We start from the raw sequence: 24122 nt of genomic DNA, 5'->3' as shown, positions 1-24122 counted from the left end.
AACTTTAGGCAGACCATTCCTCTTTCTTTCAAACCAGTTGCCATTACATTTCAATCATGTGTCTGCCTTCTCTACTAGATTTTAATCCTTAATATCACTCTATCTTCAAAAATCCCCATGTTTGATATATAGTAGGCAATCAGTCAGGGTTTGTGGAATGCACGAAAAAATCCATCTGGATCAATAGGGATGAATGAACAATCTTGATGTACGTGGAAAAGAGTTAGCAAAATCAAGAGATTAAGCACCTAACTGAATAGGCAAGGCAGTGCATTCTAGTGGTGTTAACTCATCAAATTATTTCATTTCAACCTCATTATTCTCATTTGTAAACAAAGATAATGCTACCCTCTTCATCATTTTTAAGATTAAATGAGAAAATGAATACAAGCACTTATCTTAGTGACTGGCATGGAGTTAATGCATACTAAACAGCTGCTAATATTTTAATGACGACAGGTATAGACGCATGGTACACAAGAAACTAAACACGTTTTGCGTTCTATTGAAGGTATTATTCTTAAATCCCCTACTTTTAAAAATAAGTATCAGATGGTTACACAACACAAAGAAATCTTAATAACCAATTGATCATACCATAAAGTATCCCTGCATCTTCGGACTCTTTCTGCACTAAGGCAGGACGTATGTGCCACAGACTGTTTCTAAACTATCGAAGTCTTGGGACACCTGGGTGGCTCAGTCGGTTGTGTCCGACTTTGGCTCAGGTCATGACCTTGTGGTTCGTGAGTTCGAGCCCCGCGTCGGGCTCTGTGCTGACGGCTCAGAGCCTGGAGCCTGCTCCGGATCCTGTGTCTCTCTCTCTGCCTCTCCCCTGCTCACACTCTGTCTCCCTCTCTCTTAAAAACTATCAAAATCTTTATAAATTAAAAAATCTTATTCATACTGAGGGATTTCTATACAGTTACATAATTAAGTATACACTGAAATATATTCAGAATTCTTCCAGTGAATGATAGCAAGGCATTAAGAAAGAGAATATGTCTCTTAGGGGGTTGGGGGGAGAGCAAACCATCTGTTAAAAAACCAAACAGCACCATAATTTTCATTAAAAATTGTTACTCATTACAGAGTTAAAGGAACATGGTAAAAGGAAATAGCAGGGGGTGAAAATACACTACACTATGGCTACTGGGAAGGTGAAGGGAAACTTAATAACTGAACTTATAACCATATAAAACGTACAGGCCACTGGCTCCATTTCTACAAGGGAAATTTTACGAAGCTATTTTCCTAGAGGACGGGGAGGGAAGGGCAAAAGCCAAACTGACACTTGGATTTACCTTTGCGCTTGTGCCTGGGTTTGTGAGGTTTTTTGTCTGAAGGAAAGAGAGCTAAATCCAAATTATAAGAATGAAATATTTTAAAAGTCTTTAAAAAAAAATCTTTTGAATTACAAAACGGTACTGATGTTTTATTCTTAGCACTTTTATATCCGCAAGGACTACAGAATGAGGTATAGAATCTTTTACAGTACAGAACGTAAAAGAAAATGCAAAAGCATTCGTTAACATCTCAGAGGATTATGAAATATCCTTGTAATAAATGTATCTATTTTGGATCCACATTATAAAAAAGACAGCTAGTTACCAAGATTGTACTACTTTTAAGCGATTAATCCAGAGAGCTACCTAACTCAAACCAAACAGTTCTCATATACAAGAGAGGTATCCTCAAAGCAAGAACTAGTTGTGCTAGAAAACTGAATGTTTATGCAATTATCAAATGAAAATGGAGGCGTAGGACAGAAATGCTTGGATTTCGTTTTTAAGGTAAAAATTAAATGCAAGATACCATGCAGTCTTGCCTTCAAAACAAGAATTATTTCAGGCAATGAGAAGAACAGAAAGAAATATACGGCACACACAGGAAAACCTATTAAAGCATCTGAAGGTTTCTTCCACAGTAAACAGCCTGCACTCTTTCCAATAACCACAGTTGCCTAATTCATTCAGCTCAACAGGCACAGATCACTAATTAAACAAGTTACATAAATTTCCATAAGCCAAACACAATATGGGCTAATGAGGAAAGATTTCCATTTGCTTCTTCGTCTGAAGTACGACACTGATGTATTAAGTATAGTAACAATCACGTGAGGCCTCAAACCGCTCATGATAAAATCACAGGGCTTTAAGAGATTGGCTAAAGGTTTTCAAGCGCAAAATTCTAAAGCGAAAATAAAACCTCTTAAGCATTTGAGAAACCTCTTAAGCGAGCACCTTGCTAACTGAGTTCATGGAAACGTTACTGAAACGTAATCACCGGAGTCGGGTTCGAATTGCCCTCCCCTTTTACCTGTTACTTGCGGCACATACGGTACCGACAACCTCTCGACACTGTAACCGCTTCCGCCTAGTGACTCCGCGATCTTGTTGGTCAAAAAGCATAAACTTTTGTCATGCTTCTCTAAAGATTTCGGAAGCCTGTCAGGGTGATCAAAACAAAAGTCGTGCAGAATTATTTAAATTACCGAGCACAAATAAGTTAACACGCAAGCACTCCAGATAAATGCCTGAAGACAACGATAAACACAACTTAAACTGTAATTAGTAACAGAAAAATCGGTGTCGTTTTGGTGACTAATTGGACCATAAGCACGCACGGCCTGTGGTCCCATATGTTAAGCATTCGGCTGGGATTCCTTCTCCAGTAACATCCCAATGGGGCAAGTCAGCCTTAATTATTCTGTGGGTCTTCACACATCAGATGATGAAAAGGAATCAATTCATCTTTAACTTCCATGCTAATTAAAACTGAGAGAAGAAAATCAGAAGTGCAGCTCACTGACGATGAGTGAAGCACGTATTACGAAGCTAAATGCCAGGAAGCACTTGCCCAAGAGGAGCATCCAGGTTCACTTTGTGTTCAAACTGCCGGATACTATCTTACGCTAACACTTTCAGCACGAACTGCTTTGGCAGCCTCAAGTTTGAATAAAGTACTGTTCACGTATATCTTCCATCTGAAGAGCAAGGGAGAATGCAGGGCGTAACACTGATTCTCCTTAAAACATTCTCTCTCCCACCATGCGACGAGTACTGTTATCTTTTACTGAAGGTCTCGAACAGGGTACTGTATTCACTTAAAGGCTGGCTTATTTATCTATGAGAACATGTTCTATTTTAGACATATATCTCCATATTAAAAAAAAAGGCAAGGTAAGGTTTTTCACCAAGGATAGACTCCATGTGTGCATGAGTCTACATTTATAATGTACGAGAACTTTGTTATAGCAAAGGAAGAAGTCAGATGCGTTAAATGACAGAAATCCAAAACGACTGTTATAAACCACCAGAAACCATCCTAGCAGGAGTGTAATCCTTGACAATCGCCATTGGTTGGTTTCTAAGTCAGTAGTACCCCTTCCTTAAAATGTAAAGAATCAACATACATGCACTTCTCTCTGAAAATATGCTCTGGTAGAAAATAAGGAGCTTCCATAGTTCGAATTTCAATCACCTGAAAAATATCCAAAAACAAACCAAAACAAAATGAAAACCTTGCCCCTCACAACCTGGCTGTGAAAATTCGGGAAACTAAAAACAGAGAAATTAAACATTTATTAAAAATACCGGCACTTTATTTTGGAATTTAAGCTACATTTTAGAGCCCAAATGCTCATTTTATTTTCACATTTATTATTTCAAATTATTTCAAATTATTTCACATTTATTATTTCAAAACTTCAGGAGGTCTCAAAACCATGAGAATAAAATAATACACATAGTAAAAAACAACAAGAACATATTACATTTGATTAAGCCTACCACAACAGGATAAGAACACCTATTTTCTCAAATGCCACTGCCCTGGACCAAGCACTGGGCCCTCAGCACCCTCACTCTCCTGTGCCATCTTCTGGGGCCCATGCATGAGGTCTCAATGCGCTTCTGGGATCTGTCCCCTCCATCCCACTGGGGGCAACTTGGAGGGGGCAATCTGCTTTTGTAACATCTGTATCTCTCATGACAGGCATCAAATATTAGCTCAAACAATTGCTTAACGAATCAATGTTTTCTTTCTTAGAATGCACTGAACACCTACATTTTAGCGTGGACTGAGAGATGTGCTTCTAATATTATAAAAATAAGGCTCTCCTTGACCGATATCTTTAAAGAATAAAAATTAGAGTGGACTTTCTCTGCCAGGTAAGTGAAAACATGTATTAAATTTTGCAAGTAGCTATTAAATGAGGTACTGCTGAAAAAAGCTGAATATAGTTGAATGTTTTCTCCAATAATTCAACCTGTGGAGGCACACCTGGGTGGCTTAGCTGGTTAAGCGACCGACTTCTCACAGTTCGTGAGTTCGAGCCCCACACTGGGCTCTCTGCTGACAGTGTAGAGCCTGCTTAGGATCCTCTGTCTCTGTCCCTTCCCTGTGCATGTGCACATGCTCTCTCTCCCAAAAATAGACATTAAAAAAAACATTCAACCTCTGAGATCTGGCTCAAACAGATTGGCTTAAAACAATAACTAAAATAGTATAAACCAGTATAATAAAAAATAATTTCGATACTAAGATTCATAACGGTTTAAAGGGAAAACAATTATGTAAGAATTCACATGACTTATTCTAGAAGAAAACCACGTATTCTACTTGACCACCACACAAAAAAGTTCTAATAAAACAGGCACCAAAGAAAATATAAACACTAGCTGTAGTTTTAGTTTCAAATAGTCACTACTAAAAAAGTGATGCATATTTTTACAGCATTATCTTTATAATCTGACACACAATCATCAAAATCGAAAATCATCATCTCTGGAAGAAAATCAGTCACTTTTATATAGAAATCAAGTTGAAGAACTTTCCTAAATACGTTACCTTGCTGACGTGCTGGCAAAACGCTGGGACGGCTATCATCTGACTTACAAAGTTGAGATAGGCCGCAACCAGAGCCATGATTCCACAGCGATGGAACATGGACAAATTATCCTCATTGATAATCGCACTGTCCTTTAATAAAAAAACAAACACGGCTGACAGATCAAGGTCTTACGCTCCACCAGCATTTTCTCTATGACTATGCTGAAAAATGGCAGGTCGTTTGGAGTGCTGATAAAAATGTCACCTTATAAGAAGTTATTTTTTAAAGAATTCTAAAAGGAAAATAAATGTCCATATACAGAGGAGTTAAATCTCTCAAATAGCTCTGTCTTAGGAAAGTCTTTTGGGGTCGGGGGCAGGAAATACACAAAAAGACACACGTGTATATGTATGCACACATACACATACATGTATCTTATATTAAAATACACATCTGATATGTATTCCCATTACATGCCGTCCTTTCAATACATAACGCTTACACTCCGATTAAACAGCTACATTCGTAACGGCTATGGACTGACCCTCTCCCCCGCCAGACCGAGAGCATGGGCAGAGGGACCGTGCTGTTCTTTCATCACAGTATTCCCATGGCTTTGAACAAATTTAGCACACAACTGATGCTCATTCAGTATTTGTTAAAAGAATGAATGTGATCATAACCTTGAGTATTTTAGAGTTAAAAGTAGACGCCTCCCTTTTAAACTTCATGTCCTTGTGGCACCTGGGTGGCTCAGTCGGTTAAGTGTCCGGCTCTTGATTTTAGTTCAGGCCCTGATCTCACGGTTCATGAGTTCCAGCCCCGAGCTGCGCTCTGCGCTGTTAGCACAAAGCCTACTTGGGATTCTCTCTCTGCCCCTTCTCCTCTCCCTCCATCTCTCAGAATAAATACATAAACTTAAAAAAATAAAAATGAAATTAATGCCGTTGGATAAAGGCAACACCACTATAAAGATGGTATCTAGTTCATAAAGAAAAATGTTTTCTTCAATGAAAGATGACGAAAGCATACCTGTAAAGCAATGGCTAATCGAATGAGATCAATGACCACTTCCTCATTGGCCAATTCAATAGTGATAAGAGCAAGAGAAGTATAAAGTAGCTCATAGTTTTTCTGAACATTGTCTTCCTCTTTACAGCCCAAATATATGTGCCGATAGAGTTGTTGCCCATTCTGAAAAGGGAAATGAGGAAAAAGATGACTTTGCTTAAAGTGTAGTACAGACAGATGTCCCATGCCCAGAACCGTGTACACAGTAGCTCTTATTACATAACTAAACATGGAAGAGAAACTGAAGCTGATAATCAGATGATCATATCGTATTACGACTATCAATACCAACAAACGAACTACAAGCTAACATCAGAGTTGAAGAATGAATCATAAATAAAAACAGCAAGTAGGAAACAGTTCTAGTGTAAACAATGAAAATGCTTTTAGCGATCATTTGAAAAGACAAAAGCAACTTATGGGTTGATTCGGGAAAAAGGTGAAACGCCTGACAGAATCATGGGAGAGACTTCTGCCACGCAGCCTTGGCAAGGATAAAAGAAAACAAAACATCTGGCTCCGGGGAAATGCGCTCGGGCTCCTGGCCTTCACAGGCAGTCTCCTGTGAGGCGGCTTAGGGGCTGTCAGGGAGGAGCACCCGCAGGTTCTGCTGTGACTAATTGAAACTAAAACTACCTGCAGGTTCTGCATGGAGGGACCGTGGAGGGACGATGGAGGGACCAGGGAGGGACCAAAGGCCAGCCCGGAGCCCTATACGAGGGAGAGGTTATCCCACTCCAGGGACTGCAAAAGGGTCCCCCCAAACCAAACTAATCTAGGTAAGTTGATACAGAATACGGAAGCTTTCCCTATCCAAAGCATTCCTGGGTACGAGGCCAACTGCTAAGTGAGAGCTGACAAAAACAGAAGCGTGTTTCCCATTTAAAGTCACTGTGTGGTAATGAACTCAACTCGCTGCACTGGTTCTCCACACGAACTGAAGCTACAATCCCTGGGCGACTGGAATGACCACTGTGTTTCTACCCTCCCCGATGCCCATCCCAATACGATTTATGGTTACGAAGCCCAAGCCTCGGTATTTTTGAAGCACAGAGCTCCCCAGGTGATTCTGACATGCAGCCAGGATTAAGAACACTAGGGGCTTAGTCTTTCAGACGTGGAGGGACTTGACCTGAACACTCCGGACTTGTTTCTCAGCAGATTCATCTGGTTGTTCACGTCGGGGAAAGAGCCGATGGGCAAGACCAGCACAGTCTCCTGAGTCCAGAGTCTGGCTCTCTCAAATGGTTCTATGCTTGGGCGTGTGACAATGGTGTATGTACTGGGCCCTCCCCGACCCTTTCCGGAATCCTGTGGTTCCCGAAGGCGATCAACATTAAAGCTCGCACATGTGGGAGTTTAGATACCGGGCTCCTTAAGTGATTCAAGGTGGTTTTCTACCTACTGCATACCCATCATGTTAGATAACTTGAAAATCGAACATTACGTACTACCATAACAGAGTGTAAATCAGCGTGAGGACTTCACGAAGCGGTTTGGCACGGTCTAGCAAATCTGAAGAACGCATGACCCCTTACTTGGCAAGGCCTCTCCTACGGGCCTCAGAGAAATAGGCTGCCCACAGCACACCACGCGTACAGTAACACTCACGACAGCCCCAAACTAAGGACCATTCAAACGTCCCCGACAGGAGAACGCGTAACTTAGTGTGTTCGTGGTCCGCAACACTACGCGGCTACGCACGTGAACAAAATTTACCAAAGCAGAGCTAAACGAAAGACCTAAGAGTACACGTGACACAGTCTGGTTCCTTTCATATAAAATACAAAAACTGACAAAACCCTACTACTGTATTGTTCAGGGAGCTACAGATGAACACGTAGGTGGCAAACCGTGAAGGGGGGGAAAGAAAGGCAACGAGTCCGTTTTCATGAAAGAACAGGGATTTCCCGCCGAGGAAGACGCGGGGCTGCGGTGGGGCGGGCGCGGCGGCGCCTCCGCTGTTGGGCCAACCGGACGGTGCCCGCACCTGCTACATTTCAAAACAACTCGTGCTTTCTTCCTCCGCGGGATTCCCTGAACTGCCGACACCGTTCCCGAGAGCTCCCCCGCGTGGCGACATTCGGTCAGGAGTAGAGCTTTGGGCACCAGACACTGAGCGGCGACGGCTCTTCCTTGTGCCCGGAAGTGCAGCCGCGTCAGGAAATGAGAGGCGAAGGAGCGCCTCCCAACGTCAACTGTGAAGCTTCCTGCCTGGGACGCGGTTTTCCAAACACAGACCCAAAGCCTAAGATGTCCCTAAGGCGCGGGGATGGAGCAGTCTTGGGCTGGGTAGTGATATCCAGAGGGCGATCCATCATCCCCTGACTAGAGAGCCCCAACTTTATTTCCTTTAGGCTTCTGCTGATATCGCCACAAGGTGCCAGTTAAAGTTGCATAAGAAACCAAGCGGGGCGCCTGGGTGGCTCAGTCAGTTGAGCGTCTGACTTCGGCTCAGGTCATGATCTCGCGGTTTGTGAGTTCGAGCCCCGCGTCGGGCTCTGTGCTGACGGCCCGGAGCCTGCTTCGGATTCTGTGTCTCCTCCTCTCTCTGCCCCTCCCCTGCTCATGCTCTGTCTCTCTCTGTCTCTCAATGATAAATAAACATTAAAAAAAATTAAAAAAAAAAAAAAAAAAAAAAGAAACCAAGCAACATTTTGACTCACAGAATAAACTGGAAGGTAAATGAAAAAGGCTGTCCAGTTATAAAGATAAAATTGAATTTGACAAAAATGAACAGATTACACTACGATATACCAGAAAGAAATGGCTCATACTAACAGTACCAAATGCTTTGCCAGTTATTTAACATTATAAAATGGAAGGATAACTAATCCAGAGAACTTTAAAAATTCAAAACTTTTAATAATTTAGACATGGAATAATAGTCTAATCTTTCAGTTCAACTGGACCCTTCCAAACTGGTTGGCTCGCAAAATTAAGCAACGAAAAGGAGTATTTCTGTTACTGTCACACTAGATAAAATAAAATGAATCCAGTCCTCAAATTCAGGATTGCTTAATGTCATTATATAAAGTCAAAACCTAAAAGTCAACTATCAATGAGTTTTCAAAATTCATTCTATTTATCATGATTAAAATTTCTTCAGTGATGAGAAACTTCTTTTGTTAACTGGATAATATAAAGAAATACTGAAAAAGTAAAAGCTGGAAAGAGTTAATGCCTTTGCCCTATTTATTAACCACTTTTTTCATATATAACATAGCCAAACAAAGAATCATTTTACTCACATTAATTCAGTGACAGTATTTCATTAATCATTTTTTAAATTATTTTAGAAAGAGCATACACATCTGTGAGTGGGGGAAACGGGCAGAGGGAGAAAACGAGAGAGAGAGAGAGAGAGAGAGAGAGAGAGAGAGAGAGAGAGCGCACGCGCGCGCACAAGTGGGGGAAACAGGGAGAGAAAGAATCTGAAGCAGGCTCCATGCTGAGCAGGAGGGCTTGACACAGGGATTGACACAGGTCAATCTCATGACCCTGGCATCGTGACCTGAGGGATAAAGAGTCGGACGCTCAACCGACTGAGCCACCCAGGCACCCCTATAAATCATTTTTCAAATGAAGGGTTTTTTTTTCAATTTTTTAAATGTTTATTTATTTTTGAGAGAGAGACAGAGCGAGCGAGCCCTCAATGAAGTTTTAAACTGTAGGGGCATTAACCTGAAACACAGCGATCAACAGTAATAGCAAAATAAAAGATGGTGACAGGGACAAAGCATGGCCTAGTAATGAGCCAAAAAAAGAACGGGTGTTATAGACGTCTGCATCTATCTTCCTATGGGGCTGTCTGCTGTTCCCTGCACCTCTAAAGACCAAAGCACTTATCCACCATGACTGGGATTATCTTGAAGCCAGCTGGCATGTTTGTGTCATGGAGACTGTTGTATCTCCCAATGTGGAGCTCAGAATCTAGCAAATACTCAAGCTTTGGATGAAGAATACACAGAAAAATTATTCACTATGCTAAATAACTTTTAAGTGTCATGATTTTCTAAATTCAGCTACCAGCCAAGAAACCTACAAAATTTAAGTGATCGGGGGGTGCCTGGTTGGCTCAGTTGGTTAAGTGTCCAACTTTGGCCTCAGGTCACGATCTCAAGCTTTGTGAGTTCAAGTCCGGCATCGGGCTCCATGCTGGCAGTGCAGAGCCTCCTTGGGATTCTCTCTGTCTCTCCTTCTTGCTCTCTGCCCCTCCCCCACTTGCACGTGCGCTTGCTTTCTAAATAAATAAATAAATAAATTTAAGTAATCATAATGAAAATCTAGTTAAGTATGATTTAGAAGGGCAGAAATCCTGCCTACCTCATCTTCATATCCCAAATAATGCACAGAATAATGCCTAATACAGTAAACACTCATTATATTTATTTCTTCAATAGTGATAAGTATTTTCAAAAACAAGCCATTAAAAGTGGAATCAGTATGTGTGTTTGGGGTGGAGAGGAGTGTGGGACAGAAATTATGGGGAGACATTTTACTCAAAGGAAGAATTTAGAATTTACCATAGCATCCAACAATGCTTAAACACAGGCTAGAAGAGATACCATCAAGATAGGTGTGGTAAGGTGGGAGGGCTAAAGACGGCTTGGGGGCGCCTGGGTGGCTCAGCCGGTCAGGCATCCAGCTTCGGCTCAGGCTCAGGTCATGATCTCGCAGTTTGTGGGTTTGAGCCCCGCACTGGGCTCTGTGCTGCCAGCTCAGAGCCTGGAACCTGCTTCGTATTGTGTCTCCTTCTCTCTCTGCCCCTCCCCCCATCTCAAAAATGAACTTAAATAAAAAAAAAAAAAGATGGCAGCTTGAGACTTCCAACTCCAAACCTGAACGGCTTCCTTTTAAGGTCACAGATCAATATATAACTACCTAACAAGTCAAACAGCTATAACTTATATCATGCATTATTTTTACGAAAATAATCTTACCTTTTTCATGAAACTTGTGTCTTGTCTACAAATTTTTTCTCTTTTTATCTTTAGGTCAGCTACATCTGGTATTATTCTAGAGACAACAGATCATTTTTCATGAATAGCACATTTAGTTATAAAATTGTACCTTCTAGGGTATATCATAGTTATACTTAGGAATTTGAACTTTTCAACACATTTCAATGAGCATTTGAAATAAGCCTATATGTAATGATACTACTGAATTACCAACCTCAATTAAGGGGAATTTCATAAAATCATCTTGACTCCTGTCATTCCTAAGTTTAAAGCAAAGCCAAGATAAAAGTCACATAACTAGCGATTACTAATAGACGAGATCTCTGCAAATACATTAAAAGACCTTTAAACATTTGCTCTCTTAATTAATAATTAAATTGCCTCAATACCAATTAAACTTTGAATAAATCTTAAAAATCTTAGATTAAAAAAATCACAATATTAAATACATTAAATTTAAAAACATTATCATTAAGCCTATTTCAAAATGGCCCAATACCTGATCCCTCGAAGTTTTGCCCTGTTGTCATGGCGATCCATGAGGTTATGCATTACTTCCAAGACTAACTGTCTCAGTTCATAGTCTTCCATGAGGGATGGTGATAACAAAGGATCCAGAAAAGACCCAGGCAGTGCAGTAACAATTGTCTTTGCTTTATATCCAGAGGTTACCTGATTACAGGGAGGAAAAACAAAGAAACAAAAAACCTTTGTCATGAATCCTTCTTTGATAAAATGCTCAAACTGTTTTATAAGAACCATAAACTTAGGGAAACAGCAATTATGAACATAAACCTGAATGAAAAACAAAGAGGAAATTTCTAAGGTAGTGAGGATTTTTCTGAATTTACAAAAATACCATAATGAAGAGAATAAAATTAATACAAGCACATGCTTACCATGTGCCAGGCACGAATCTAAAGATGCACTGTATGAGTATTAACCTCATCTTCTCCTCATCCCTATGAGGCAGGCATCAGTGTGTACCCCCATTTGGTGAAGAAAAGAGGCTCAGAGAGGGTTAAGAATCTATGGGACAGGTAGTCAGTACTAAATGGACACAAGGTATTAGGTAGCAAATAGTACAGGTAAGACCTCAAAATTTTAAATTTAAATTGGCAAATTTTTCTTCTAAAGTAAACAGTTTAGGTTAACAGGAATACATTTTTATTTTGGAAAGCTGTACTTTATTCATTACTTGCTTTGACATTTCCGGATGTTATCTCCATTGTTCCAAATTTAAAGCTTTTAAAGAGAAAATATTTAAATGCTATTAAACATTTTAACCATACCACATAGACATTCATTCGGGTGACTAAATGGTACAATTAGGATTAGAGACAAGATGATTTATTCAGGGTACTTGTTTTTAATGAAAAGGCTTAAAAACAAAAGAAATTCCAGGTGGGGAATCTACATTCAGGATTACAAATATGAACATCTGACATTTACATTTGGGCACTTACTACAATTTGAGGTGATTTTATTTATTTTTAAATGTTTATTTATTTATTGAGAGAGACAGAGAGACAGTGAGAGGGAGAGAGGGAGGGAGGGAGAGAGAGAGAGAGATGGAGGGAGGGAGGGAGGGAGGGAGAGAGATGGAGGGAGGGAGGGAGGGAGGGAGAGAGATGGAGGGAGGGAGGGAGAGAAAGAGGGAGGGAGAGAGGGGAACGTGGGCAAGAGAAGGAAAGAGAGAATCCCAAGCAGGTTCCATGCTCAGCTCAGAGGCCAACACTGGGCTCGATCTCACCAACCGTGAGATTACAACCTGAGCCGAAATCAGGAATCAGAGGCTTAACTGACTGAGCCACTCAGGCGTCCCTCGGACGGAGGTGATTTTATAAGTAAGCAAGGAAATTGGTAGGACAACTGCTACCCACCTAGAAAAGTTAAAAATATATCCAAGTCTCACATCACAGACAAAAATCAACTTCAAAGATGCAGCTATGGAAAACTAAATTTTAGGGGCACCTGGGTGGCTCAGGTGGTTAAGTGTCTGATTCTGATTTTGGTTTAGGTCATCATCTCACAGTTTGTGCGACTGAGCCCCACACTGGGCTTTGCTCTGACAGCATGGATCCTGCCTGAGATTCTCTCTCTTTCTCTGCCCCTCCTCTGTTTGCTCTTAAGCATGCACTTTCTCTCTCTCTCAAAATAAATTTTAAAAAAAAGAGCCAAATTTGAGAAACTTTTATAAGAAAATATAAACAAAATGCATTAGTATCATAAGAGGGGGTAAGGGTTCTTTTTTTTTTTAATTTTTTTAATGTTTTTATTTATTTTTGAGACACAGAGAGACAGAGCATGAGCAGGGGAGGGGCAGAGAGAGAGGGAGACACAGAATCCAAAGCAGGCTCCGGGCTCTGAGCTGTCAGCACAGAGCCCAGTGCAGGGCTCAAACCCACGGACTGTGAGATCATGACCTGAGCTGAAGTCGAACGCCCAACTGACTGAGCCACCCAGGCGCCCCGAGGAGGTAAGGGTTCTTAAACAGCATACAAATAAGAAGGCACAAAACATATGAAAGGACTGATAAATGTTGGCATATTTTGAAAACTTCTGTAAGGCAAGCACAATAACCAGAATTAAAAATGAAACACAAAAGATATTCCTAATCTCTAAGTATGAAATATTTCTTTTAAAAAATGGGATCATGTGTATAATGAAGATTTCCTAAAACAGATTTTAAAGATCTTTAAAGATAAAGATTTGGAAAGGACACACATTCCAAATAATCAGCTCCTAGTTTGTTCTAGATAGTCAAATAAAAGATGAAAATAATTACTATAAAATATTCAGAGGACTTCACATATTCGGTATGCTTTTCCTTTTTAGCTATTTATAGCTGAATTACTATCCAAACGAGAAGTCATTATTTGGTCAGTGTACGAAAGAAATGGCCTGATTTGTAACAAGAACATGGTTTCACATTCGAGTTCTAGTCTTCAGTTCCAAGCCTCTGGGCCCAAGCATCTTTGTGTATGAAACACAGTACTTTCTACCCTTTATATGTTTTGTCATTGTGGAGGTCAAAATAAGATGATAGAAGTGAGGAATAAACAGTAAAAGAATAAAATAAAATATTTAAGAATATAAGCCATAGGGAAAAGACTAACCATAAATAGATAGTATCTTATAGTACAAGAAAATGTTGATAACGTCAAGCTGTTCTTTTAACCTCTTCAATAATGGAAGTGTATTCTTCACTTATCTTAAATGCCTTACCATAAGTAAAGATCTCAGCAACATTATCTGAATCCGCCTGGTTCCCAAATCCCTAAGATATACAAAATACTGGTATTATCTTATTAATAGTTATCGACATTAACATTATTTCCTTTATTGGTTAATTTTAAAACTCTATTTTGGTTACAGACTGTTTTCATACTAGCTAAAGTCATGGCTCACTTTATATTCAAGTCAATTTCATATAAATTAAAGAGTTCTATGTAAAACACAAACACAAAAATTCAAACAGAAATTAAAAAGCTATTAGCTCACTCTCAAAGAAAACAGACCAATAATGTAATGATATTCAATCATATGAGCCCACAATGAAACAACCCCAGTTAAAAGATGCTACAAATTGGAGAATGTATTTATCTTGAATATAACTGACATAGTAACTATTTAACATGTATCAATAAGCAGGAATGGACAGATGATTCAAAAAAAGAGCTAACAACTGGAAAAGGTTATCTAATTAATGGTCAAATAAATATAAATCAAATTGAGACTATCATTTCTTTATTAAATTAAAAACACAAAAATATTTACAAACTAAAGCTGTAGCATGTTGTAAAATCAAATCAAACTATAAAATGAGGAAGCCAAAACATATGATCTTTATAATCACTTTCAGTTCTAAAATTCTAGGAATAAGTCGACATTCTGGCAAAAGTGACATTCATCTTTAAAATTATGACAGGAAATCTGAAGTGTTACCCTACATCACATAGGTACATAGATAATGTCCAAGCTAAATAAACCTTCAACCTAGTCAATATAAGACACAGAAAACTTGAGAATGTATGATATATTGAAAACTGATTCTAAAATCACACAATGTTGATGCAACTGGTTAGCAATGTAGTGCCATAAAAACAATGTTTTCCACAGGATTTTTATTACTAATGATTAAAAAAAAAACCATTTTATAACATCACAATGAAATTAAACCCAAGATTAAATTAAAATTTATAGATTGAGAACATAGGAAAACTACATAATCGTACCCTAGTTGACTGATATCCAAAGTGTGAGTGGATGTTCCAAAAACGGGTACTTTTCCCATAATGAACATCATGATTTCTGACCTCTGATAATCTGGTAGGTTACTTCCAAAAAATCCTATGAAAATATTAGGATCAAGTTAGGATAAATCTTACACATTGAAAAGGTTATTTTTCCATAATACAAAATCATAACACATTTTTAATCAAAGCTTTCAATATGTGGTAAAACAATGTCTTTCGGTTACATATAACACTAAAAATATTATTTTTTTTTAATTTTTTAATTTTATTTTTGAGAGAGAGAGAGAGACAGACAGAGTGCGAGAGGGGGAGGGGCGAGGGTGGGTGGGACACCGAATCTGAAGCAGGCTCCAGGCTCTGAGCTATAGGCACAGAGCCTGACACGGGGCTCGAAGTCAGGGACCATGTGATCATGACCTGAGCTGAAGTCGGATGTAACCAACTGAGCCACCCAGGTGCGCCCCTAACTCCAAAGGTATTCTAATTTCTTTTGTCCAAAATCACTTAATCATGTATAGTAGAAGATGCGCAGTACAGACTAATACTTAGATAAAACAGTAAATGTCTGACAGTCTTTTGCATATAGTTTACAGTGGCAAACCATCATCGATTTGAGTTGGACCTTTAGAAAAAGGACGGAAAAAAAAAACCCTTTGGTAGTATTTCTGATGAAATTCTTGTTTGCATATTGTGAGCCTAACTTCTTTTTCTGCTAAGGAAGTCAGTAATTAGGCCAATTTTGGTAATTTTGGTGAAGAAATAAAAAATTTGGTCACTACTTTGGCTTCCTAAAATTGCTGAGATGTTGTAGAATGTCATTACAAAGAACCAGATTTACATTTTAACCCAGTGGGTTAATTCAATATGTGTAACTCAACTAATGCAAAAAAATAGTAGTAACTTATTTGCCTGTCATTTTTCTCATGCACTCTTAGGTCTTGTGGATATTTTAAATTTATCTGCTGTGGCTTTTAATGGTTTACTTCCTAGTTTAAAAGACTTAAGACATTTAGTTATCACTTACTCAAACTTCAAACTTTGTTGTTTCTTTGAAAGACCAGAACAGGTATCAAATCATGCTAGTTTTGTTCAGTTCTTAAAATGCAACATAATCATTATAAAAACCTTCTCATTTTTAATATTTCTTGAAGAATAGTTTCTCAATTTAACTCTTCAGTTTCTATAACTGGAATTTACAAACTATGCAAACTCAAACTGTTCTATTTATCATCTGATTGGATCTGGGGATAAAGTCCTTCCCCATTATCATACACTTCAGCAATCAAAAATCTCATGATCTTAACACGGCTCAATCTATATAAAGTATATCATTCTAATACTTCAAGAGCACATATTTAAGAGGTATTTGGATCCTCACACAACCTGATGAGTCTAGGTACTGTTATGAACCTTCATTGCCTCTCGTGGAAATGAGGAAATGAGAGGTTTAAGCCCTCAAACAAACAAAAAAAAATTACACACCTAACATTAAGGCCTGGGTGAGGGCTATTCATTTCCAAAGCCCATGTTATTATTACACTCTCCTCCCTCCCTGTAAGGTCCTTTAACTTTCCAAGAACCCAATTAGATATGTTCCTAATCACCGTACAAAAACAGACACTGATTTTCTGTTCCAAGCAAGCCAGTCATTACCACAAGGGCAGGGAGTCTCCAACATACTCAACTGGGAGGACAGTCCTGAAAGGAACTCATTCTCTGTAGCCACAGTTTGTATCTGAACCGAGCAGAAGTGCTAAGGAGCCCCCAGGAGGAACATGGCAGGGAGCTGCACTCTTTGATTACCATAAAAAAAGGATCTGACAACAGTCTTGCATTTTCAAGTGCCAAAGGCACAGCAGCCCTGCTCCCTAGTCCAACAGCATGATCCACGTGACCTGATAAGTACCAGAGTACTGAGAACTTCTAAAAGAAAATATTGAGGAAATCAGAAGTGTGACTAAATACAAATCTTACTCACCGTGCCACACTGCATTTCTTTTCTCTCATGTTTTAATTTGCATGTTATTCTGAATGTGTTATATCACAGAAATATTGCTTGTGTCTGCTGTATATTTATTTTGTAACAAAATACTTGAAAAACAATAAATTAAATATTCTAGAGTGAAACAGTAACACTGAATTAGTCAGAAGTCACAATTTAATTAATTATGTGAAAACAAGAATTGATTTGATATACGATCTTAAAATATCACAAAAAATCCGGGGCGCCTGGGTGACTCAGTCGGGTAACTGATCCACTCTGGCTCAGGTCACGATTTCATGGATCTAGAGTACAAGCCCCACGTCGCGCTCTGTACTGACAGCCCGGAGCCTGGAGCCTGCTTCAGATTCTGTGTCTCCCTCTGTCCCTCTGCCCTTCCTCTGCTCACACTCTGCAACCCCCTCTCTCTCAAAAACAAATAAATGTTAAAAAAAAATAGATCATAAAAATCCATAAACAAGCCAAATAAATTTAAGAGTCATCATAAAAGCTAGGTTTACCATATACTGATCAAATTGCTTTAAGCAACATCTAGAATGTCTCTGCTGTATTGAGATGCCATGGTAATTAATACTGGCCTCCATTCTATTTGGTCTTTTCACTCCCCAAAATCTTAAGCACCTACTATGTGTCAGTGTGTTGAATAAGACACACATGGGCCCTTGCCCTCACGAAGACGATTCCCGCGCACATGATAAAATCACAGCTAGGTGAAACAGGTACTACACCAAACAGATAAACCATATTCATCCACAAGGGGAGAGTCACATGCAGCACAAAGCCCTAGTACAGGGCCTGGTGTATATACACGCTCAACAGTTAAGTGCAGAATGCAGACCCATAATGCACATATGCATGTCCATAAAACTTTAGAAATAAAATAAAAAAGATAAACTTTGTATTAAACATTCCAAAGGACTATTATAAATATAAGTAGCCTACTCTAAGGGAAATTACCCAGAAAGAAGGCACAACTGGGGCTCCAGAATAAATTTATATATGACTCTATTTTTAGCAGAAACCATTAGTAACCATCAGAAATTAGGTGCTAAGTCCCAGAAACAAAACTCAATTTTCAAATTATTATAGCAATCACACAGTTACATTAAAATGTGATCTGGAAATTCTAAAGATATTAGGAGGAGGTTAAAGTAGAATAGGAATTTGCTTACTTTACTTTGTATTTAAATACAGTCAGATCATTTTATTTCCCCCCAAAAATTCTCATGGCTGTTTAAAAGTTTTATTTATTTATTTATTTATTTATTTATTTATTTATTTATGAGAGCACAAGTGGGGGAGGGGCAGAGAAAGGGGGACAGAGGATCTCAAGCAGGCTCTGTGCTGTGCTGACAGCAGTGAGCCCGATGTGGGGCTTGAACTCACGAACTGTGAGATCACGAGGAGCCAAAGTCGGACACTCAACCAACTGAGCCACCCAGGTGTACCATGGTTTTTGGTTTTTTTTTTTTTTTTGAAGTTCTTTATTCTTTTACCCTTTGTACATTAACCATGTTTAACAACAACAACAACAACAACAACAACAACAACAACAAAAGACATATGAAATTAAAGCCCAGGGTGTCAGTGAGTACCAGATCTTGGTTTCTAATACCATTCCTCACTAAAAGAAACCACAGCTCTTTGAGAAATGATGGATCCCATGGCTGGGGCAAGAAATATAAAATGAGTCGTTAACAGCTTAAACCAGTAAGGCGGTGCTCAAAAGAAATGGGATGTTACGAAGACCTGGAAAGAGGGGAGTTCCCATTGGCCAAATCTGGGACTTCAGCACCAAGATGTCATAATACAGAATGAATTATGCAGCATGAAAACACAAGTCCGTAAGCTCATACCAACAAAGATATAAATACCTGCACTCCTACCTACATACACAGGGGAGAAAAAAGGACCGCTCACCACAGAACAGAGTGCCACCTGACAGACCATCCACTTGCAACATTACGGTAAAGACTGGTTCAGTAGGAAGGATGAACGGTTACTAAATTCAGGGGGAGGTCTGGGTGAAAAGCAGAACATCTGCATGGTCTAAAAGTATATGCTCAGAGACCGTTTATTATTTGCAAGGATAAAAACGGAAACCGTAGAGCAGAGAGACAGAACACTTTGAGTGATCAAAACTAACATCACCAATGACTAGCAAAAGCACACTGTGCACCTCTGTATGTAACATTCTGAGAAGAACTTTCTCTCTTATGGAGCATCCAACCAGGAATGCACAGACAAACTTAACCATGGGCAAACACTGGACAAACCCAAATGGGAAATTTTTTTTTCCTTTTTACAAAGGGGGTGGTGTACAGTTAAAAACTCACATTTCATAAATGAAAAGTTCCAGGCTAAAGGAACTAAAGAAATATTACAAATAAATGCCATTTATGATCCTAGGCTGAATCCTAGACCTAAGGAAAAACATGCTCTGAAGGACATTAGGTCAAATGACAAAACTGAAATATAGAAGTTTGATTATAGTACTGCGCCAATGTTAAATTTATTGACGTTAATAACTGTACTCTGGTTATATAAGAAAAATATCTTATTTTTTGGAAAAATACTCTGTGGTAAAAGGCCATAGTGTATATGCACTTAATATCTAATGGGTCAGGGAAAAAAAAAACAAGGATGTATGTACCTACCTCTCTCTACATGTCTATATTTGTATATGGACATATACGTATATATGCACATATACATGCATGAGTGCACACACGGAGAAATGCAGGGAGGGAGAGTAAATGATAAAATAAATAGCATAAAATATTAACAGATGAATCTGAGCAAAGGGTATACAGTGTTCTTTGTCCTATTTTTATGTTTGCTTATTTTCTGAATATAATGTTTTTTAAAAGTCTAAGCTACCATTCATCCACCTCTGACTAATGTACCGTAAGAGACCACTCTCAGCGAGAGCTTTCTTAATCACGATTTTACACGATAGTTTTGAAAAGTGAAACGTACTCACCTATTGTTTGGATGATAGCATTCTGCACGATCTTCTCATCGTTGTCTTTGGTACTGGTGTTTAAGTTGGCACTGCCTACAGATCCCCCCTGTAAATCATTTGCTTCAAATTCAACACTGAGACGCAGGTGCTTCAGTAGGGTGTTAAAGACTTCCAGCACCGTGGGTCCTGGAAATGAACACTACTGTGAGCTTTTCCAGTATTATGTACTCGAAACCATTCTCCTATTTCTCAAATTTTTTGGTATTTCCAGAGTAGTGAAAAAGTAAATGAGAAACACCTAAATAAGAAAGTTTCCTAGTTATTCCAGCAAACATTTACTGGGCATCTCTGAGCAACTCACCGTTTGAACCTCTGGTACAAACCACACAAAACGTGTATGTGCATATAAATATTACCAAAAACTTCCCATCCATATAATCGTGTGTACTAGACAAATAATGTGTATTAGGACCATATTTACCTTAACTGTTGTGTCAGAATCCACGGGATTACGGTACTATAGCCCACTGTAATGTTGGAAATTTATTTTGCAACTTTTGAGGCTGAAGAAGGAATTTGCCTCCATTATTAGAAACTTGCCAACTCATCAGATTCAAGTCAATGAAATTTGCTCTCTGCTTTCAGTTCTATAAATACTCTGCACATATGTGTCACTGCATCTATCACACTATAGTTTAATCAGTGTTTTTATGTCCACCTTCAACTCTTAATTACAATGTTCTCTATCTAGGACATGGAGCCACGTTCAAATACTTCTTTAAATGTACAGAGCTTAGCACATGGTACCTTGTACATAATAGACAGTAATGTGATAAGTCAACATATGTTTCATTTAATATTTCAAATTAAGTAACTTTCCAGTTAAACGACTGCTTTCATCTTTTTGAGATAAATTACAAGATGAGCAATAAAAAGTCCATATCCAAAAGGCCCACTCCCTAGCTGACACTGAATGAGCATTAGAGTTTTTGAGTAGCTAATGTATTTCTACTTTGATTTTAAAGCAAAGAAACCATAACCAGATTCTCCTTCTAACTTCAGTAATTCTACTATGGACTCTTCCATTCTTCAAATGACATGACCTGTCCCTTCTCCTTATTACCCCTGTAGTCAGTCAGTTATTGAATCCTGTTTACATTCCCGTTCCTGTGCTGCCCTCCAAGGTCAAGTTCTTTCCCTAGTGCCTACAATGATGACAACCACCTGTCATTTCCAAAGTGCCCTACGTTTTGCAGCCAGATGAATGATCTATCCTATTACATATCTTTGATGATTACAGTAATAAAAACAACGGTATAATTATGTCCACGACCTGGCCACAACGTTAAAGCAACTTCTCTGACTTCCTCCATGCTACCACACATTCTAGCCAAACGGGCTACATAAGATTTTGCTCTTACCAACCTGTTTTCCATTCCTGGTTTGCATTCTGGTTTTCTTACGGTATGTGAACAAATTCTGCCTTGAATTATAGCCTTAGAGAGAGTTGTCTAACTCCAAGTAAACCATAAGTGTCTTAAACCTAGATCCTCCCAAACGTGTAACATATAATTGGTTTTCAAAAATCTTTATTAGAAAAAAGGAAGAAGTGAAGGAGAAGCTGATATGGAGGAAAATGCTCGCATGTACACTAAAGAAGTCTGAGAATCATGCGACCCCAAAATTTCAAGAGAAATTACAGCACATTTAAAAACATTAAAAAAAACACATTAAGGTATTTTTAAAGAGTCTTCCATACACTGCTATACCTACTAAAAAAACCTCTGGAACAGATTAATGCATTAATTTTTTTATTTGAGCTTTTTGGTTTTTTGTGGGTTTTTTTGGTGGACACTCACCTATGGAACCTTTGGCAGCAATGGCAACAGCCTCTAATAGAACCTGAATGATACCTGCTCGGACCCGTGGAGAATCTTTTTTACGAGCATCAAGGTGTCCTAGAATTTCCTGAATTACGTGGTGAGAATACTGAGCCTAAAAGAAGCAAGATAGTATAGAAAAACGTATGAGCAGTTATACGCACACTGGCAGAATTCTCAAAGAGTGAAAAACCATGTGACACTTAAATGTCCAATTACAGGAGGCTGGGACTCGTGTTACGAAACAATATGGAGCCATTAAAAACCATGCTTTTTAAGAACAAATAGGGATACCGGAAAATATTTATAATTCCCTGGATGAAAGAAACAAGTTGCAAAATACTATGCTTAATAAAATTTAATGTTTCTTTAAAAATACATAGAGAACTAGAATTATATACACCTAAATATCAACAGTAGCCAGGATTCATGAGAGGTTTTTATTCTCTTCATACTTCTCTGTAATTTCAAAGGCATTTATATACTCTTATAATTTGACAATAGAACAAATATAGTATTTAAAAATAAACAAGATTATGACATTTATAGCACTTTTCTCTTCCCCAAACACGATATGTATTATTTCTCCTTATGGATATCTAATGCTAAACAGTCAAAACTTCCATCTCATCAAAAGCCAGTATCAAAAGGAAAATGTTATCAATGTACACCTGATTAAATTTAAATCCAGGAGATATCAGAAGCTTTGCGATTTATAATTTACAAAGGAAATTTTATCACAGATAAATCTGATCAATCACAATGAATGCTACTGGGACTTAAATCTAAAATAGAATATATAGAAAGTGTTTACATACTCTTTGATTTCTTTTTTTGTTTAACAGAGTAGCAAAGCTGTGTTTTTTTTAATTAATAACTATACCCAGGAGTCATGAGTGGGTCTACCACCAAGTTGTAAAAAAACAAACAAATAAAAAGGACTATGGCCCTGAATCTCCTGGTCTGTGTTTGCCTTCTGATAGGCCTCACCACTCTCTGAATTTTCAGACTGGTCACCTTTTCCTCCTTTGGAATGGGTGGTTTTATACTAATAAGCAGTATTATGTCAGCCCCACATTATGGCTACTCTGCTCAAAAGCAAAAAAAAAACAAAAAACAAAAAACTTCTTCATCTCTATCAATAAAACCGAATTCGTCTCCAAGTATTTCTGGCATTTCTGTCACAACACATCTACTTTTACAACAACCCAAGGTAAACATTTTCACCTTTACTTTCTGCTATGTTAAAACAGAGGAACGCCAAAACTTACGCAAAACACAAAAGTGAACTTCTCACACGGGAAGCTGGGTGCTTCTGATGCATGAAGCTCACTCAAGTAAGAGTTTGTCTTATAAACAGGATGGCAATTTGATCTGTCCAAACCCGGACACTTCAGACAGTGAGTGAGTATTAATCACCACATAAAGCAGGGCTATTCTAAGCAAAGCAAAGCAAAGCACCTGTTCACAACCGCTTGCAAATACCACCTTGGAAAAGGAGCACAAACAGCAATGCGGTGGATTACACTTCGCGTTGTAAGTTTCTGACGCTGGTTTACTGGGCTATCGCGTACCTGCCACACAACTCACCTCACAGGGAATTTTAAAACAATATTAATGTATGAGTAGCTTTAAGAAGCAACAGGATAGAGTGGCTAAGTGTGTCAGATTTGCCCAAATTCAAATTCAGGCTCCATCACTTTATACCTTAACAGCTTATAACTTAAGAGAGGACTACTTTGGGGCACCTACGTCCGGGGGCTGGGGTGGCCTAGTGAGCGTCCGACTCTTGATTTCGGCTCCGGTCATGATCTCACGTTCCTGAGATTCAGCCCTGTGACGGGCTGCGGGTTACGCACGGACAGCGCGGAGCCTGCTTGGGATTCTCCGTCTCTGCCCCTCCCCCACTTGTGTGCCCACACTTGCTCGCTCCTTCTCTCAAAGTGAATAAACTTTAAGAAAAAAAGAGAGAGGACTACTTCACCTCTCCGTACCTCAGTTTTCCTCACCTACAATATTTAGAAAATAAAAACAGTTATTTCATAGGATTGTTGTGGCACTTAAATGATTTTGTTTGTGTAAAGAACCTAAAATTGTGTCTATCACAGGAAATGTGCTCAATCTAGCCACTACCACTGTTTAATTGG

At 38.8% G+C, this 24122-nt stretch overlaps 1 protein-coding gene across 2 annotated transcripts in view; it reads right to left on the bottom strand.

The window, feature by feature from the left end:
- EFR3A (EFR3 homolog A) overlaps positions 1–24122 on the bottom strand; it is a 105712-nt gene that overhangs the window by 23667 nt on the left and 57923 nt on the right. For both annotated transcript variants that reach the window (XM_047074196.1, XM_047074197.1), the window contains 10 exons: positions 21955–22090; positions 20114–20281; positions 15108–15222; positions 14098–14149; positions 11369–11541; positions 10849–10924; positions 5867–6028; positions 4852–4983; positions 3416–3483; positions 2320–2447 (listed from right to left, as the gene is read on the bottom strand). In XM_047074196.1, the coding sequence (XP_046930152.1) occupies positions 2320–2447; positions 3416–3483; positions 4852–4983; positions 5867–6028; positions 10849–10924; positions 11369–11541; positions 14098–14149; positions 15108–15222; positions 20114–20281; positions 21955–22090 (1210 nt within the window). The remainder of the gene's footprint in view (positions 1–2319; positions 2448–3415; positions 3484–4851; positions 4984–5866; positions 6029–10848; positions 10925–11368; positions 11542–14097; positions 14150–15107; positions 15223–20113; positions 20282–21954; positions 22091–24122) is intronic.

This window comes from Lynx rufus, unplaced genomic scaffold (assembly GCF_022079265.1).
Source record: "Lynx rufus isolate CCGP_SWC_20201006 ecotype Redwood Valley unplaced genomic scaffold, mLynRuf1.p SCAF_12, whole genome shotgun sequence".
NCBI lineage: Eukaryota > Metazoa > Chordata > Mammalia > Carnivora > Felidae > Lynx > Lynx rufus.
The sequence above is the reverse complement of the archived record's forward strand: the minus strand, read 5'-3'. Positions and strand labels throughout refer to the sequence as shown.